This window comes from Tachyglossus aculeatus, unplaced genomic scaffold (assembly GCF_015852505.1).
Source record: "Tachyglossus aculeatus isolate mTacAcu1 unplaced genomic scaffold, mTacAcu1.pri SUPER_34, whole genome shotgun sequence".
Lineage (NCBI taxonomy): Eukaryota > Metazoa > Chordata > Mammalia > Monotremata > Tachyglossidae > Tachyglossus > Tachyglossus aculeatus.
The window spans coordinates 527448-544085 of NW_024044839.1; the positions used below are offsets into that span (position 1 = coordinate 527448).

At 57.1% G+C, this 16638-nt stretch overlaps 1 protein-coding gene across 1 annotated transcript; it reads right to left on the reverse strand.

The window, feature by feature from the left end:
• Nucleotides 1-2484: 2484 nt before the first annotated feature.
• FADS6 (fatty acid desaturase 6) lies at nt 2485-8287 on the reverse strand. The gene is made up of 6 exons (XM_038741949.1): nt 7977-8287; nt 6266-6432; nt 5107-5287; nt 4690-4877; nt 4162-4341; nt 2485-3593 (listed from the first exon to the last, which is right to left on the reverse strand). The coding sequence occupies exons 1-6, from the start codon at nt 8242-8244 to the stop codon at nt 3444-3446; spliced, it is 1134 nt and encodes a 377-aa protein (XP_038597877.1). The 5' UTR covers nt 8245-8287; the 3' UTR covers nt 2485-3443.
• Nucleotides 8288-16638: the final 8351 nt, after the last annotated feature.

Consider the following 16638-nt stretch of genomic DNA (forward strand, 5'->3'; position numbering starts at 1 on the left):
GTAATTACCGACGGCTTACTGTGTGCAGAGCACTGTGCCTGATCCTGCCACTTGTCTGCTGTGTCACCTTAACTTCTCTGTGCCTGTTACCAAAAATGGGAATTAAGACTGTGAGCTTTAGGTGGGACATGGACTGATATTCTTGTAACTAGTCCACTATTTGGTATAGTTTTGGCACATAGAAAGTGCTTAACAAATACCGTTATTAGCAGTAGTAGTAGCACTACTACTACTACTACTATTATTACTACTACTAATGTATACTGAAAATTTACTTTGTGCCAAGTCCTGGGATAGTTACAATGTAAACGTATTGGACACAACCCCTGTCCCATATGGGGCTCACAGTACCTCTCAAGCGCTTCGAACAGTGCACTGCACATAGTAAGTGCTCAGTAGCTACCACTGATTGATTAAAAGGGAGGGAGAGTAGGCATTTTATCTCCATTTTGCAGATGAGGAAATGAGGCACAGAGAGATTGATTTGCTCAAAATCCCACAGTCAGCCAGGGGCACAATCAATCAATCAGTCATATTTATTGAGCAATCCTGTGCTCTTTCCACTAGACAACCCTGCCCCCTTCCTAGGGAAAGAGAAACAGGCATAGAAGAAAAAAAATGGTATGTGGGGAAAAAAAGACTGCCTGGGAATAATAATCATAATTGTTAGGTACTTACTATATGCCAAGTGCTGTACTAAGTGCTCTGGCAGATACAAGATAGCCTAGTTCCATCTGGGGCTCACAGTCTAAGCAGGAGGGAGAGCAGGTATTGAATCCCCATTTGGTAGATGAGGGAACTGAGGCACAGAGAAATTGTGACTTGCCCAAGGTCACACAGCAGGGTTATGAAAGACACTTAAACCTACAAAAAGAGGGTTTTAAAAAGACAAATTCCTAGAAAGATCAATGAGAGAAAGACCTGTGGACCACGATGAAGCACACTCTCCCAAGCAGGGATTTTTGGTGTGGAAAGTAGTGGACATGGCATGGCCAGCAAAAAGAGGATCAGAGGCAGAAGCAGCAGCCCCCTACCAGTACAGCTCTCTACCCACAGCAGATGCTCAGTACAGAGCTCTGCCCCCAGTACTCACCTAGCAGAGCTCTCTGCACACAGTAAACGTTCAATGAATGCCGTTGTCCTGTTATTGATAAAGATGAATGCCTCTCCTGCCTACTAAGTCCCTTTGTCCCATTCCAGCCAGGACTAAAATGCCCTGTAATGAAGGTTTGTTTTGTTTTGTTTGTTTGCTGATGCTATTTGTTAAGCTCTTACTGTGTGCCAGGCACTGTACTAACCACCATGATGGACTGATACAAACTAACTGGATTGTACACAGTCCATGTGAGCCCGTTGTTGGGGAGGGATTGTCTCTATTTGTTGCCGAATTGTGCTTTCCCAGTGCTTAGTACAGTGCTTTGCACACTGTAAGCGCTCAGTAAATATGATTGAATGAATGAACATATGGTTCCCAGTCTTAATTCCCTGTTTTACAGATGAGGAAATGAGGCCCAGAGAAGTTAAGCGACTTGCCCGAGGTCACACAGAAGATAAGGGGTGGAGGTGGGATTAGAGCCCAAGACCTCTGACTCCCAGGCCTGTGCTCTTTCCATTAGGCCACACTGCTTTCTTCCTCAGATCTAACCTCAATTCCTTAATTTCCTCCTGCCTCCAGCTCAGGCTCCGGGCCCGCAGTGATAAAGTCGGTGCCTTGAATGACCGTTCCTGTTTGCCACCCAGGGACACTGAGATCAGAGAGGTTGTCCCAGTGCCAGGCTCCAGGCAGAACACCCCCATGCCTCCCCCACTCCCTACCCCCGCTGCTCCTTCCCCCACCTATCCCCCTGCCTCCCGTTTCCCTCCCCCTTCCTCCTCCCCCCCTTCCTGCTCCACAGAGGAATCGATAAAACCGAGTCAGGAGTTCCATGGACTTTAATCATTTATCAGGGTGACCCCAGCCCAGGTGGACTCCGGACAACCCTTGGTTCTCGGGAGGTTAACCGGACTGATTGATTAATTGGGCTTGGACCGTGGAGCCAGTGACCCGAGCTGCTGGGACTTTTGGAAACCTAAACCATCGCTGAAAGAATCCGTCGGCCCGTGGCCTCCCCTCGCCATCCTGGGACGTCCGGGCTCAGGCCGGGCAGTCCGAGGGGAAGGAGGAAAGCTGGGAACGAAGGGGAGGGGAGGACCCCGGGGTTCGAACATGCTCCCTCTCCCCCTAGGACGGCTGGGAACACTCGAGGCCGTGAGGGAGCGGGGAGGGACTCTTTTCCTGGGCTGCTGGGATTTCAGGGATCGAAGACAGTGTCCCGACATTCCCCCCGACTGTCTCCTGGACTCCAGCCCCCCTCCCCCTCTGCCTTGCCTCAGACCTTCGCCCGCCCCCCTTCCCCACACGCAAGGCACGGCCTTGCCTTCAAGGCTCTTTCTCTGCTCAGCCTGGGCCCCCTCCTGCCCTCCCTCCTCCTCCTCCTCCTCCACTCCATCACCTCCAGAATCTCCCACCCTTCCCAACTCACAATCCTGCCTCCCCTCTCTCCCAGTCCCCTTCCAAACTGTTTCTTCAGGAAATGCAAGAGATTTGAGGCTGGAGGAGAGAGCCAGGGGTTTCCAGGCCTAAGGGGTTCAGCCTCACCCACTCCTCGAATCTCCCTTAGCCCAGGGCTCAGTCCAGCTTGTCCAGGGCCTCCGGACTGGATCTGAGCCGGAGCCCCGGCCAGCTCAAAGCCAACTCCCTGCAGCCCCAGTTCCCAGCCCTTTGGAAGGCAGGGAAGGACCTCATCCATCTCTGGGCTGGGGTTGGAGGTGGGGTGGGGATGACATGGTGTCCTTCCCCTCCTCCCCAGCAGGACTCTGACCCCTGACCCGCGGAGAAGCAGGGAAGAGGAGGCTCATCAGAGAGGTCTCAAGAGACCCCAACCTGCCTAACCCTCCCAGCCGGTGTCCGAGGTCCACTCCCCAGCTCCCATCCCCGTTGGTGATGCCCCTTGCAGGCCTTAGGCCCAACAGGGCTGAATAAGAAGCCCCCTCCCTGTCCCCCCCACCATTCTGGCCCTTTTCCCCTCTGGAGCTCAGCCCGAAGCCTCTCGGGGGCCAGCCAGCGGGCTAGGACCTTACGGAGCCCTGGGCCGGCCCAGAGTGGGACAGCAAGGGTGATTGAGAGCGGTGCATCCCCGTGACTTCCTTTTGGCCCCCAGCCCTTGGCCCACCCAGCCCACGGTCCCTGACGGCCAGAGCCCGGTCACTCTGGCCCCGCGGACTGACCGACAGGCCAAATTTCAGACTTGGGTTCCCAGCAGCTCCCGGGGGCTGGACCCAGCCAGACTCGTCCGGATTTCACCGGATCCAGTCTCTGGGTGATGCCTCCAAAGACAGGTCCGGCGGGGGCGGGGTGGTCCCCGGAGCCGAGGTGGGGTGGGCCGGGGCGCGGCCCCCCTCCCTCACTGGAACCCCACGAGCTCGGTGATGGGTGGGGCGTGCACCAACAATTCCTCATAGCGCGACAGGAACAGGCACAGCCGGGACAGGTATGAGTCTTCGTTGTACGGGAGCTGCTTCTCTCGCAGGAACCGTGACACCAGGGGCTTCACCTTGGGGCAGGAGGAGGGTGGACAGCCTGGTCAGAGAGGCCCTACTTCACTCCCCTCTCCCCCTGGCCCCCCGCCCCTCCGGGACCTGCCCCGACTTGGGGGCTCGAACTGTGCGTGTCCAGGTCCAGGTGAGGCAGCTGGGCCGTCCTTGAACCGGGGTGAGAGGGATCGCAGAGGGTCCCCGAGGACCCCCAACAGCCAGGGGCCACTGCTCAGCCCTGCCCCTCCCCCCCTTGGGCCTGTTGAGCTCCCAGTGCAGCTGGGTCTGGGGAGGAGGAGGGCTGGCAGAGGGAACAGATTCTAGCTATAGGTCCAGAGGGCTGGGGTCCGAGCTGAATAATAATAATAATAATGGTATTTGGTACATGCTTACTATGTGCTAGGCGCCGTTCTAAGCGCTGGGGTGGATACAAGCAAACCAGTTTGGACACAGTCCCTGTCTCATATGGGGTTTCCAGTCTCAACTCCGATTTTACAGCTAAGGTAAATTGAGTCATAGAGAAGTGAAATGACTTGCCCAAAGGGCCCAGTGGGCAGCTTCCTTGCCCCGCACCCCTCCCGTGAGCACCTTGAGGCACATGTTGTCTGAGAGGCGCGGGAATAAGTGATGTTCCACGTGACAGCTGATGATGGAGTGGCCGAAGGCCCAGTCCAGCAGAGGGTTGCGGGACAGGTTGAGGACCCCGTGGCTCATTAGGTGGATTCGCCGCGGCTTCTTGTCCAGGGAGAACATGGGCAGCCCGATATGCTGAAACGCACATATGTGTGTGTATGTGTGGGTGTGGGTAGTGGGGGGCGGGGAGATTGGGGGGTGGGAGGCATACACGCTGGGGCCACAGCTCCATCCCGAGCCTGGGGAATGGAACCGAGAGACAAAGAAGGAATCGGGTGTCCTCAGCCGCCAATATGCAGCCAGCTCTGGGGTGGCGCGCCCCACCATGCTCACACACTCCAACGAACCCTGCTGGGTTGAGGCCCCAACCCCCAGAGACACGGCTGCCGTCCCGCGGCCTGAGCCAACTGCAGGCCTGGTCTGTGGGGAAGCCAAGGGGGAAGCCTGGTGGCGGCAGCGGCGGCGGGGAGGAGCGCTGGCTACCTGGAAGATGTTGACGTGCAGGTAAGGGTGGGCCAGCAGGGAGCGAGTGAGGACCATACACAGCAGAGCGGAGGTGGCCGACTGGAACCCCGACACCCGCAGCAGCAGCCAGTAGTGAGAGCCGAGGCCCAGGGCCATGAGGCTCAGGGTGCGAAGTGCCACCCGGGGCTCGGCCTCCTTCAGCAGCCCTGCAGGGAGGGAGCGATCACCCAGTCAGCGGTCTCAGCCCGGCCCGGCCCCCGAGGGACCTGCTGGGGGACGAGGGAGCACCCGCGGCTTGGGGGTGGCACCCGGGAAGGGCTGGCGCTTTGGCCATCCCTCCCACGATGAGACCCAGACGGCCGTCCCTCCGATACCAGGTGGCAGGATCCGGGTTCCAACCGGGACCCTACCGTAGGAGTCGCCAGGGGTACCCACCGAGCGCCACCAGCGGGGTGAAGACGGGCAGCATGAAGGGGGCGAGGAACATGTAGACGAAGCGGTTGAGGGCGGGCAGTTTCCAGGTGCTCGAGTCTCCGAGGCCGAGCACGTTGGTATAGGCGTGGTGCAACTTGACGTGACCTTGCACGGCCTGGTCTGCCGAGAATGCTGTGCACACCTGGGGAAGGGGTGAGAAGGAGCTGGAGCCGGGGCAGGGGTCCCTCAGGGAACACCCCAAGCCTCCAAACCACCTTCACTCTGCGGCAAAAAGGCGCTATAGTTCGGAAACCGTGGCTGGGGAGGTGGGAGGCAGAGCCCAGGGCAGACAGACTTGGAGAGAGGGTGGAAGGGAAGGTCTCAGGGAAAGCCAAGCTCTTCTGACCCCACAGGCCACGGGGTACGCCTGATGGTGAGCAGACAAGTTAGAGCAGAGGTGTCTGAGGGACATGGCAAGGACGGACGGGGCTGCGGGCCAGAGGTTTTGCTGCCGAGCCGAGGCCCAGCCGCCATGGGGTCGAGTGGTCCGGGAGAGGGGAGGGTGGGCAGGAGGTCCCTGGCCTGCCCTAACAGGAGTCCTCCCTATAGGATCACTCAGGCGTCCTTGGGGCTTCGGGCTTCTCTGGCTTCTGTCCGGGCCGGCAGTCAGTCAGATTGAGTGGGCGAGAGAAGGAGATGGGGGAGGTCCCCTAAGAACCATTTGCATAATGCTCAGGAGGACGGGGCCAAACTCACCAGGTCCTCAGGGGTGAAGCTGGAGACCAGGATGGGAGATGAGGCCTAGGTAACACCTTTTTTAATGGTACTTGCTAGACATTTGCTGTATGCCAGGCACTTACTAAGGCTGGGGTAGAGACAAGGTAATCCGGAAGGACTCAGTCCATGTCCCGCATGGGGCTCCCTGTCTTAATCCCCATTTTACAGATGAGGTAACTGAGACACAGAGAAGTGAAGTGACTGGTCCAAGGTCACCCAGCAGAGAAGTGGAGGAGGCGGGGTTAGAACCCAGGTCCTCTGATTCTCAAGCCCGTGCTCTATTAACTAGACCACGCTGCTTCTCGTCTGGTGTCCCAGAAGGAACGGCACACTGTGCAGGGGGAAAGGCAGTGGCGCGGGGACACGAATTGAGGCAGGCAGGCAGGCCTAGACCCCGTCTCACCTCCACGAAGAAGAGCACCCAGACCCGGCTCCATCCCTTGGAGCTGGTGAGGGCGCCGTGGACGGCCAGGTGGCTCCCCTTGACGGTCATCGTGCTGTGCACCACACCCAGGATGGCGATGCCCAGCGCGAAGACCAGGACGCACTCGGAGCGGAGGCACAGGAATCCTGCGGGTAGGGGCGGGACAGAACCCGGGGTTCAGGCATTCACCACCTCCTCACCAGAGCCACAGGCAACTCCGACCTGCCTAGGGCCTCGCCCCCCACCACCCTCACTCGGTTGGGGTCCTCAGCTCAGGATGCCGAGAGAAGACCTAGCCCCAATCCCTGGAGAACCTCCATGCGAAGACAGGGTTTCTTCCGGGAGTCCAGCATCCGTGCCCCGCCCCTCCTGTTTTTATCCTGTTCGGGTCCTCCCGGGGCCCGGTCCCTCTCGGTAGGCAGGGGAAGGGAGAAACTGCTACCAGACCCAAGAGGCAACCCTCTGGGCATCCGGGATTTGAGACAGAAACCCTCAGACGTAATGCCCACCTCCAACCCTAGGATCAACCTAGACCCCTCTCCTCCCCGTCAAACACAGGCAGCCAACGGCCTTGTGGTGTCCAGGCTCCGGACACCTCCAGCGCCGGGCCCAGCTCTGAATAATAATAATAATGATGATGATGATGATGATGGCATTTATTAAGCGTTTACTATCATTTATTAAGCGTTTACTATGTGCAAAGCACTGTTCTAAGTGCTGGGGAGGTTACAAGGGTGATCAGGTTGACCCACGGGGGGCTCACAGTCTTAATCCCCATTTTACAGATGAGGTAACAGGCCCAGGGAAGTTAAGTGACTTGCCCAAAGTCACACAGCTGACAGTGGGCGGAGCCGGGATTTGAACCCATGACCTCTGACTCCAGAGCCCGGGCTCTTTCCACTGAGCCACGCTGCTTCTCTGAGCCGAGTCCCCACAAAGCCTGGGACTCTGACCGGACCGCTCCAGCCTTGTCTGCGTATTTGTTTTATGGTACTTGGTAAGCGCTAACTGTGTGTCAAACAGTGCTCTAAGCGCTGGGGTAGATCCGAGTCAATTAGGTCGGACACGATCCCTGCCCCGCCTGAGTGCCCACAGTCTTAAGTAGGAGGGAGAGCAGGTTTTGAATCCCCATTTTACAGTTGAGGCAACTGAGGCCCAGGGAGGTTAAGTGACCCAAGGTGGCACAGGAAGCACTTGGCAGAGCAGTTTGTAACGGCGGCTAGAAGCCAGGTCCTCTTTCCTACTGGGGAAGCAGCGTGACTCAGTGGGAAGAGCCCGGGCTTTGGAGTCAGAGGTCATGGGTTCAAATCCCGGCTCCGCCCATTGTCAGCTGGGTGACTCTGGGCAAGTCACTTAACTTCTCTGGGCCTCAGTTACCTCAACTGTAAAATGGGGATGGAGACTGTGAGCCCCCCGTGGGACAACCTGATTCCCTTGTATCCTCCCCAGCGCTTGGAACAGTGCTTTGCACACAGTAAGCGCTTAATAAAATGCCATTATTATTATTATTAGGGCACGCTGCCTCTTTGCTAATTGCCCTTCCCTCCCCCTCGCTCATCCCGCCGCCCGCCCGACGGTGGGCGGGGGTCCCGAAGGCCCGGCCGGTTGCTGGGCCGGAGGCGGCCCCCACTCCCATCTCCCCCAAATGACCCGGGACCGGGCCGAGGGGGGAAACTGAGGCACGGGTCACCTGCGGGCAGGGCAAGGAAGCTGAGGAGGAGGATGAAGCAGTCCAAGCCTCGCCGATCCCACCAGCCGCTGCCCCGCACCGCCTCCGTCACCAGCGCCTCCAGCTCGCCCATCAGCCGCTCCTGGTCGCCGCCGGCCGGCTCCGACCCCGTCCTCCCCGGGCCGCCGTGGCCCTCGGCTCGGCCGCGGTCCCCGTTCCGGACCGGGGAGGATCCGGGGGGCCTCGCCGGCCGCTGGGCAGCGGGATCCGGGCCCCCCCCGGCCTTCATGCCGGCTCGGCCCCCGGGGCCCGGCGGGGCGAGCGGGGTCCGCGGCCGGCCAGCAGGCAGCCGGGATGCCGGGGCCGAGGGGCGAAGGCGAGGTAGAGTAGCTGAGGGCGGGGAGGGGCGGACCCGGGGCTGGGCTGGACAGGGGGCGGGATCCCGGGACCCGGGAGGCTTTCCGCAGCCCCGGACGGGGCTGACACCCGCAAGAGGAAAGGACGACTCGGACGACCTCTGAGGAGGAGGAGGAGGAGGAGGAGGAGGAGGAGGAGGTGCAGCTGCAGCAGCCGGGTGGGCCGTGGGGGTCACAGAGAGACCTGCCCTGCTCAGTTCCCCCCACCCCAGGACCACTTCTCCCGGTGACGAAGTCCATCATCATCATCATCATCAATCGTATTTATTGAGCGCTTACTGTGTGCAGAGCACTGTACTAAGCGCTTGGGAAGTCCAAATTGGCAACACATAGAGACAGGCCCTACCCGACAGTGGGCTCACAGTCTAAAAGGGGGAGACAAAACCAAACATACTAACAAAATAAAATAAATAGAATAGATATGGACAAGTAAAATAAATAAATAAATAGAGTAATAAATATGTACAAGCATATATACAAGTCCCTCCCGGGACCCCCGTTCAGAGAGAAAGAGAGAGAACTAGCTGCCTATTCCTCTGCCCATCAGAGAGGCGCAGGACAGGGACCGAGGACACCGTTCGAGACGAGCAGGGAAAGACCCCCTGAAAAAGCCTGCTCTGATCCCACTGTCTATTTCCAGATGCCGGTCCCCTCCCCCAGCCCGAGGAGAGAAATAGAGACATAGATTTACGAGTCACTTCACTTCTCTGGGCCTCAGTTATCAATCAATCAATCAATCGTATTGAGCGCTTACTGTGTGCAGAGCACTGTACTAATCACTTGGGAAGTACAAGTTGGCAACATATAGAGACAGTCCCTACCCAACAGTGGGCTCACAGTCTAAAAGGGGGAGACAGAGAACAAAACCAAACATACTAACAAAATAAATAGAATAGATATGTACAAGTAAAATAAATAGAGTAATAAATATGTACAAACATATATATATATATATATATATCATCTGTAAAATGGGGATTCAGACTGTGAGCATGGACTGTGTCTTCCGGATTAGCTTGTATCCACCCGAGAGTTTAGTACAGTGCCTGACGCACATAGCGCTCAACAAAAACAATTTTTAAAAGATAGGGAGAGAGACTTACCCACTCGAGAGTGTGCAGAGATAAAGGGAAACGAGGAAGGGGCTGGAGGAGTGTGAAGCTGGAGATGAGGACGGAAAGCGAGTTTCACTGCCCTGGTTCCCAACCCATAGCGTCTCCCCCAACCCCACTCCCTGCCCCCCACCTGTCTCTCCAGACTTCTCCAGGCTGACCCTGCCCCAGTTTGGTCTAATAATAATTGTGGTGTTTTAAAGCACTTACTGTGTGCCGAGCACTGTTCAAAGCACTGGGGTAGATAAGAGATAATTTTGGGTTTCACAGTCAAGGAGGGAGGGAGAACAGATATTTCATCCCCATTTCATAGATGAGAAAACTGAGGCACAGAAAAGTGAAGTTACTGCCCAAGGTCATACGGCAGGCAAGTAAGTAGCAGAGCTGGAATTAGCACTAATGTATCAGTTACTCAGTGGGATTTATCGAGCGCTTATTGTGTGCAGAATAGTATATTAAGCACTTGGTACAATACAACAGAGATGATAGACATGTTCTCAGCCCCTCTCCTCAGAGAACCCCCAGATGCCAATATCTCTTCCTTCCCTCCCAATCAATCAATCAATCGGTCGTATTTATTGAGCACTTTCTATGTGCAGAGCACTGTACCAAGTACTTGGAAAAGTACAGTGTGGCTCATTGGAAAGAGCACGGGCTTTAGAGTCAGAGGTCACGGGTTCAAATCCCGACTCCGCCAATTGTCAGCTGTGTGACTTTGGGCAAGTCACTTCACTTCTCTGGGCCTCAGTTACCTCATCTGTAAAATGGGGATTAAGACTGTGAGCCCCAAGTGGAACAACCTGCTCACCTTGTATCCTCCCCGGCGCTTAGAACAGTACTTTGCACATAGTAAGCGCTTAACAAATGTCGTCATTATTACAATACAACAGAGTTGGTAGGCACGATCCCGTCCTCATGGAGCTGACAGGCTACAGGAGGAGTCAGACATTAAAAGAGACTACGGAGAGGGACGATAGTTGAGTAATAAGGGAAAGAGTAGACTCTGCCCGTCTTAGATACCTTGGGTAACTTTGTCCCTGCAGGGCAGAGCCGGGAAACCCGGACTTGAATCTGGGCCATCCCCGACTCCTTCCCCACCTCCCACCCAGCTTCTCCTCCCCACTCCCCTTCCCCGGCTTCCTGGGCCTCTCCCGCCCCTTCCCAGGCAGGAGACTCGGAGCTGAGGGCTCTGAGTCTGGGTCATGCCTGGGCCTGGGCCTGGGCCTGGGCCTGGCCGCGTGGCCGGCCCTTCCCCCCGGCAGCCTGGAAGGGTCAGGCGAACTTTAATGGGGTGACGGGGCCGCGGGGATAACCACAGTCCAGTCCTGCCCATCAGTGATCCTCCCTCTTGGTCCGAGCCCACTCACCTGGGAATTCATTGTCCCCTGGGGCGGGAAGAGGTCTGGAGCGGGGGGGAGAGAGGGGAGGCAGGGTCGCCTGGGGCCCAGGGCAGTGGGTTCAGGATAGGGGTTAGGCTTCCTGGCCTGGGGTTCCGGGGACCACTGATGGGGATAAACACTGTACTGTTCCCACCAGACTCTCGAGCCCCCCTGCCCACCCCACCTTCAGCCCCACTAATAATAATAATAATGGCATTTATTAAGCGCTTACTATGTGCAAAGCACTGTTCTAAGCTCGGGGGAGGTTAAAAGGTGATCAGGTTGTCCCACGTGGGGCTCACAGTCTTAACCCCCATTTTACAGATGAGGTAACTGAGGCACAGAGAAGTTAAGTGTCTTGCCCAAAGTCACTTGCCCATTCTCCAGCTCCCACAGGTGCCAGGCGGGGGGAGCGAGGGGGTATCACTGACGGGTCCGGATTGGGGCAGCCAGGCCTGGTGGGCTCTGTGGGGGTGGGGCTGGGCCAGTCCCGGAGACCAGAGGTGCGGTGGTGGGGTGCCCCTGAAGGTGTTGTCGGGGGTGGGTGGCAAGAGCCTACACGTGCCAGGGACCACCCTCTCGCCTCCGGCTTCCCGCCTTCCACACCTCGGGTGTAATACCTGAGGGAACCTAAGGGAACCTGAGGGAACAGTCTTCTAGACTGTGAGCCCACTGTTAGGTAGGGACCGTCTCTATATGTTGCCAACTTGGACTTCCCAAAGGCTTAGAACAGTGCTCTGCACACAGTAAGCACTCAATAAATATGATTGAATGAATGAATGAATGAATGAATGAATGAATGAATTTGGGCAAGCCGAGTGATGATGCAGGGATAATGTGGGCACAGATTTGGCACAGATGTGGGCAATGATGAAGACACTGGTGTCCCATCAGCTCCAGTCCTCTTCACCACTGCTGCTGATTCTGATCTTTATCGACCGGTTTGTTGGGGTTAATTGTTGTTATTGGACTGATGGAGGGAAGTAGGGGGAGGGAAGGGGAGAGACGGGAGAGGCAGAAGGGAAGGGAGAGGGGAGAAGGAGGGAGAGAGAAGAGAGGGAGGGAGAGAGGAGAGAGAAAGGGAGGAAGGGACGGGAGGGAGAGGAAGAAGGAAGTAGGCTTGGCGAAAAGTGGGGAGGAGGGTTTAGCGACTGTTGGGGGAGGGCAGGGAAGAGGAATGGCCAATGAAGTGATCAGAAGTAGGGGCCAGGGTTGAAGGGGTTAGGGGTTCTGAGGCTCTTTAATCCCTTAAATTCCCCGAGGAGGGAGACAGAGTAATGGGGTACGGGACCACGAGGGAAGTGAAGGTCTGGGGGGCTTCTGTTCTGTTTATAACTTTTTCCTCCTCCGCTCAGCCTCTGCCCCATGCTGCAGCCCAATTTCAACCCCACCTTCAGCCCAGGAGTCTGTGAGGCTGCCAGCCAGGTCCCGGCTGCCCAGAGAGGCCAACTGGCATTATTCACCAGGGTGGGGCTGGCCCTGGGGCCCTGGGGCCCCGTGGGGAGCAGGTGGCCGGGAGGAGCCCAGCTCGGCTTAGCAGTGCCCTGAGCTAGCTCCCTGGCAGTGCTCGGCCACACTCGGAGCTGGGCCAGCACCCTTGCCACGGGCCTGGTCCCAGGATTGGGCCCTGCCCTCTGCACCGGGCCCGCCTGAACTTTGACCGCAGACAACTCTCCGGCCTTGTCCCCGACACGATTCCACCCACCCCTCCGCCAGGCATGGCCTCCCGCGAGGAAGCAAGGTCAGTGACTGCAGCCCCCACACCGCACGCACGTGGCTTGGGCTGGGCTGGAGCGGGGAGGGGACGTGAGACTTTTCTTCTGAACATCCAATTACTCAGCCCCGGGGGCAGGGGGCTTTGGATTACTGTCCCCATTTTGCAGCTGGTAAAATTGAGGCCCAGAATGGTTAAGTAGCTTAACCTAGGTCACATGGCATTGCAGAGGCGCCTTGAGATTAGAGCCCAGGTCTCTGACTGGTCAGTCCCCTGACTGCCCAGTTCCCTCCAGAGCTCATCACGTCCCTCCCCCAGTCTCTGGGCAGAACTGGTCTTCCTCCAGCTCTGAGTGGTAGGGGGTTCTGCTGGCTCTTCCGAGCATTCTTTGCTGTTCCTCAGCCCAGGGTAGGGATTCCCCCCACCGTTGCGTGATGGAGACCTGTGAGAGGCAAGGACTATTGGATGGTCTGGATCGGGGGAGATGGATCTGGAAAGGAGAGGCTTCTGCTGGGTAGGTCAACAGGGAGGGGGTCAGACCGGCAGGCAGGGGTGAGCATGTGGGTGCTTGCCCTGGGACCCTGGGGTAATTTTAGTTGGGACTGGAGGGCCCTAAACTATCCACATGAGTGGTCTCAATGAGGGGGAGGGAACAGGACCCTCTCTAGGAGGCTGAGTGTGCAGGCTGGCTGCACTTCCACGGATACCTAATAATAATAATATTTGCTAAGCACATACTAGGTGCCAAGCACTGTAGTAAGCGCTGGGATAGAAAATGAGGTCCCACGTGGCGCTCGCAGCCGAAGAAGAAGGAAGAACAGGTATTAAGTCCCCATTATGCAGATTAGGTAACTAAGGCACAGAGGAGTTAAGTGACTTGCCCAGGATCATTCAGCAAGTATGCAGCAGAGCCGGGATTAGAATTCAGGTCCTCTGACTCCCAGACCCAGGCTCTTTCCGCTAGGCCACGCTGCTTCCCTTCATCATCATCATCATCATCAATCGTATTTATTGAGCGCTTACTATGTGCAGAGCACTGTACTAAGCACTTGGGAAGTACAAATTGGCAACATATAGAGACAGTCCCTACCCAACAGTGGGCTCACAGTCTAAAAGGGGGAGACAGAGAACAAAGCCAAACATACTAACAAAATAAAATAAATAGAATAGATATGTACAAATAAATTAAATAAATAAATAGAGTAAAAAAATATGTACAAACATATATACATATATACAGGTGCTGTGGGGAAGGGAGGGAGATAAGATGGGGGGATGGAGAGGGGGACGAGGGGGAGAGGAAGGAAGGGGCTCAGTCTGGGAAGGCCTCCTGGAGGAGGTGAGCTCTCAGCAGGGCCTTGAAGGGAGGAAGAGAGCTAGCTTGGCGGATGGGCAGAGGGAGGGCATTCCAGGCCCGGGGGATGACGTGGGCCGGGGGGCGATGGCGGGACAGGCGAGAGCGAGGTACGGTGAGGAGATCAGCGGTGGAGGAGCGGAGGGTGCGGACTGGGCTGTAGAAGGAGAGAAGGGAGGTGAGGTAGGAGAGAAGGGAGGTGAGGTAGGAGGGGGCGAGGTGATGGACAGCCTTGAAGCCGAAGTGTCCCTCCTCCCTTTCCCTGCCCCCACCTCCCAACCTCCCTCTTCGCCTCACCCCGCTGGGCCCCCTGTCTGCCGCTGGGCCCTCAGGACCAGCGTGGATGGGGTGATTCTCCCCCAGAGCCCAGGTCAAGGACTGTTCCAGTCTCATCACCCTTTCCTTTCCCCTTGGCCGCCCGGATCTTCCACCTCCAATTCCCCTGCCCTGGGTGGGCCTGGTCCCGGAGAGCTCAAGGAGCGGGAAGAGCTCAGGGACCCAAACAACAGAGAGAGAGGAGAGGGGAGGGAGCAAGGGAGGGCTGGCTGGCTGGCTGGCTGGCTGCCTGCCTGTCTGGGCCTGAGAAGACTCCAGGCAGGAGGACACCTTAAATAAGATCTGACCAAAATCACCAGGAAGGACCCAGATGGGGATCACAAGCGCTCACAGACACATCCAAACGCACGTACACATGCACTCACACATATGCACATACTCAAAACACAATGCCACCAACATACACACCCACCAGTACCCACTCATAGGCCCACAGACACATTTGTCCCACATACTCACAAACCCACAGCTTTGTTCCCCTCCCACCACATGCACACACAACACATGCAAACGTGCACGCGCACACACACACACACGCACACACAAATTCACATCTATTGCATTCACAATTCTTACCAATAGTGGTCCACTCCCACCCCAGTCTCCTCACCTCACCCCCACCCCTGTTCTGTCAGCAGGTCAGGAGAAGCTGGATGCCTTTTGTCCCATGAGGACCCCAAACCTCTGGCCAGCCCAGGTCTACTGGGTGCCCAGGCCAGCTCAGTCCCCTGGGGGCCATGGGCCACAGTCACTGGATGAATGTTGGGAACCTAGACCAGATGTCTGGTGCTGCCCTGGGGCTGGAGAGGACTACTTGTTGCTGGAGTTGACCATGGGGAGGTGAGGAAGGAGGAAGGCAGGGTGGCTGGGAGCTCAATGGAGGCTTTGACTCAGGCCCTGCCCTTGGTCCCGCCCCCTAGTCCGGGTCCCGGCCCAGGCCTGGTCCACCCTCCCTCCACCCGACATGAGCAGGTGCCCAGGGGCCCGAGCCGTGAGCTCTGTGCGTGCAACCTCTGGTCACCTCTGGTCACCGGCCCACGGTGCAAAGCAAGAGAGCAAAGATCAAACGACTCAAAGCGAGCCCTGGATGGAGTCTTGCCTTCCCTCATCTCACAGTCCAGGGCCCATTTCCGCTGACTCATCCCACAAGCTCCCCCCTCTTTCCCGGGAAGACTCAGTTTCCCCACTGGCGCCGGGAGCCGGTTAATTGGCATGGGGGAGATGTCTGGGCGGGTCCGGGGGCTGAACTGGGGCTCTGATCTCAGCGGCAGGGTGTCGGGGGGGAAGGGATGACAGGCCAGCACAAAAGTATCTCAAAGAAAACACTGCACAAACAACAAATTGCAGTCTGGGCCCCAGTTGGTAGAAGAAAAGGGCAGCGGAGAAGATCAAAATCTCACAGGGCCTGGCTCCCCCAGCCTCTGCTGGGGCCTTCACTGCCTCCAGAGATGATTAATCTCTTGGAAATGGGGCCTTGAGAATGCTCCACAGTCACTGAGAGTAGGGCTTGAGCAAAGGAGCTGAAACTGCAGTAAGAGGGATTTAGGTTAGCTGGAAGAACTTAGCACACACCCAACTCTGGAATGGGATGTGTGTGTGTGTGTGCATGTGCATGCATGCACGCACATGTGCACGCACGTGTGCACACGTGTGAATCTCCGTATATGAGGGGTAGAATAGGAAGCCCATAGGGCTGGGCTGGATCGGAGGGAGTCCGCCCAGGGCCAAGTGCCGGGTGAGATGGTTGAAAGATCTCACTTCCAGCCTGGGCTCCTCAGGGTGAAGGTCAGACTGTGGCCAGCCTTCATGGGTCTCCAGAGGTCATCTCGTGGCTTCATCACAGCCAGCTCCCAGGCTCCAAGCAAGGTGACATCACAGCCCATTTGGGACAGGATGAGGTCCATTCTGCAGCCTCCCTGAATAGCCTGTCCCAGAACCTGTCTTTGCCACTACTGGATATTCCTCCCCACATCTGACCTGACTCCCTCCTACTGCAATTGGTTTATGTCTTTTGGTTCAGGCACAGTGGAGCTGGGTGACAGCTGGTCCCCCGGTCCTTCCTGAACCCCAAGGTCCTTGTTCCCTGAGGGATAGGGCAGATACTACCTGGGGCTTTTCAACCCGGCAGTCCACATTCAATCAGGACTCATTCCTCGGTGCAGAGTGCTGTACTGAGCACTTGGGAGAGTACTTCGTAGTCCTGAGACCTGATCCCTGTCCTCAACATATCCCTGGCTTGGGCTGGCAGAAGCAGGGAGTGGGGATTGTGGCTGTGGCTCTCTGGCTCTTGGAGGGAAAAGGCAGGTCACGCCCCCACTCCTAGCTGGGAACAGCTCCAGGGGGCCCTTCCAGCTCCAGCCCAAGGCAGCCCC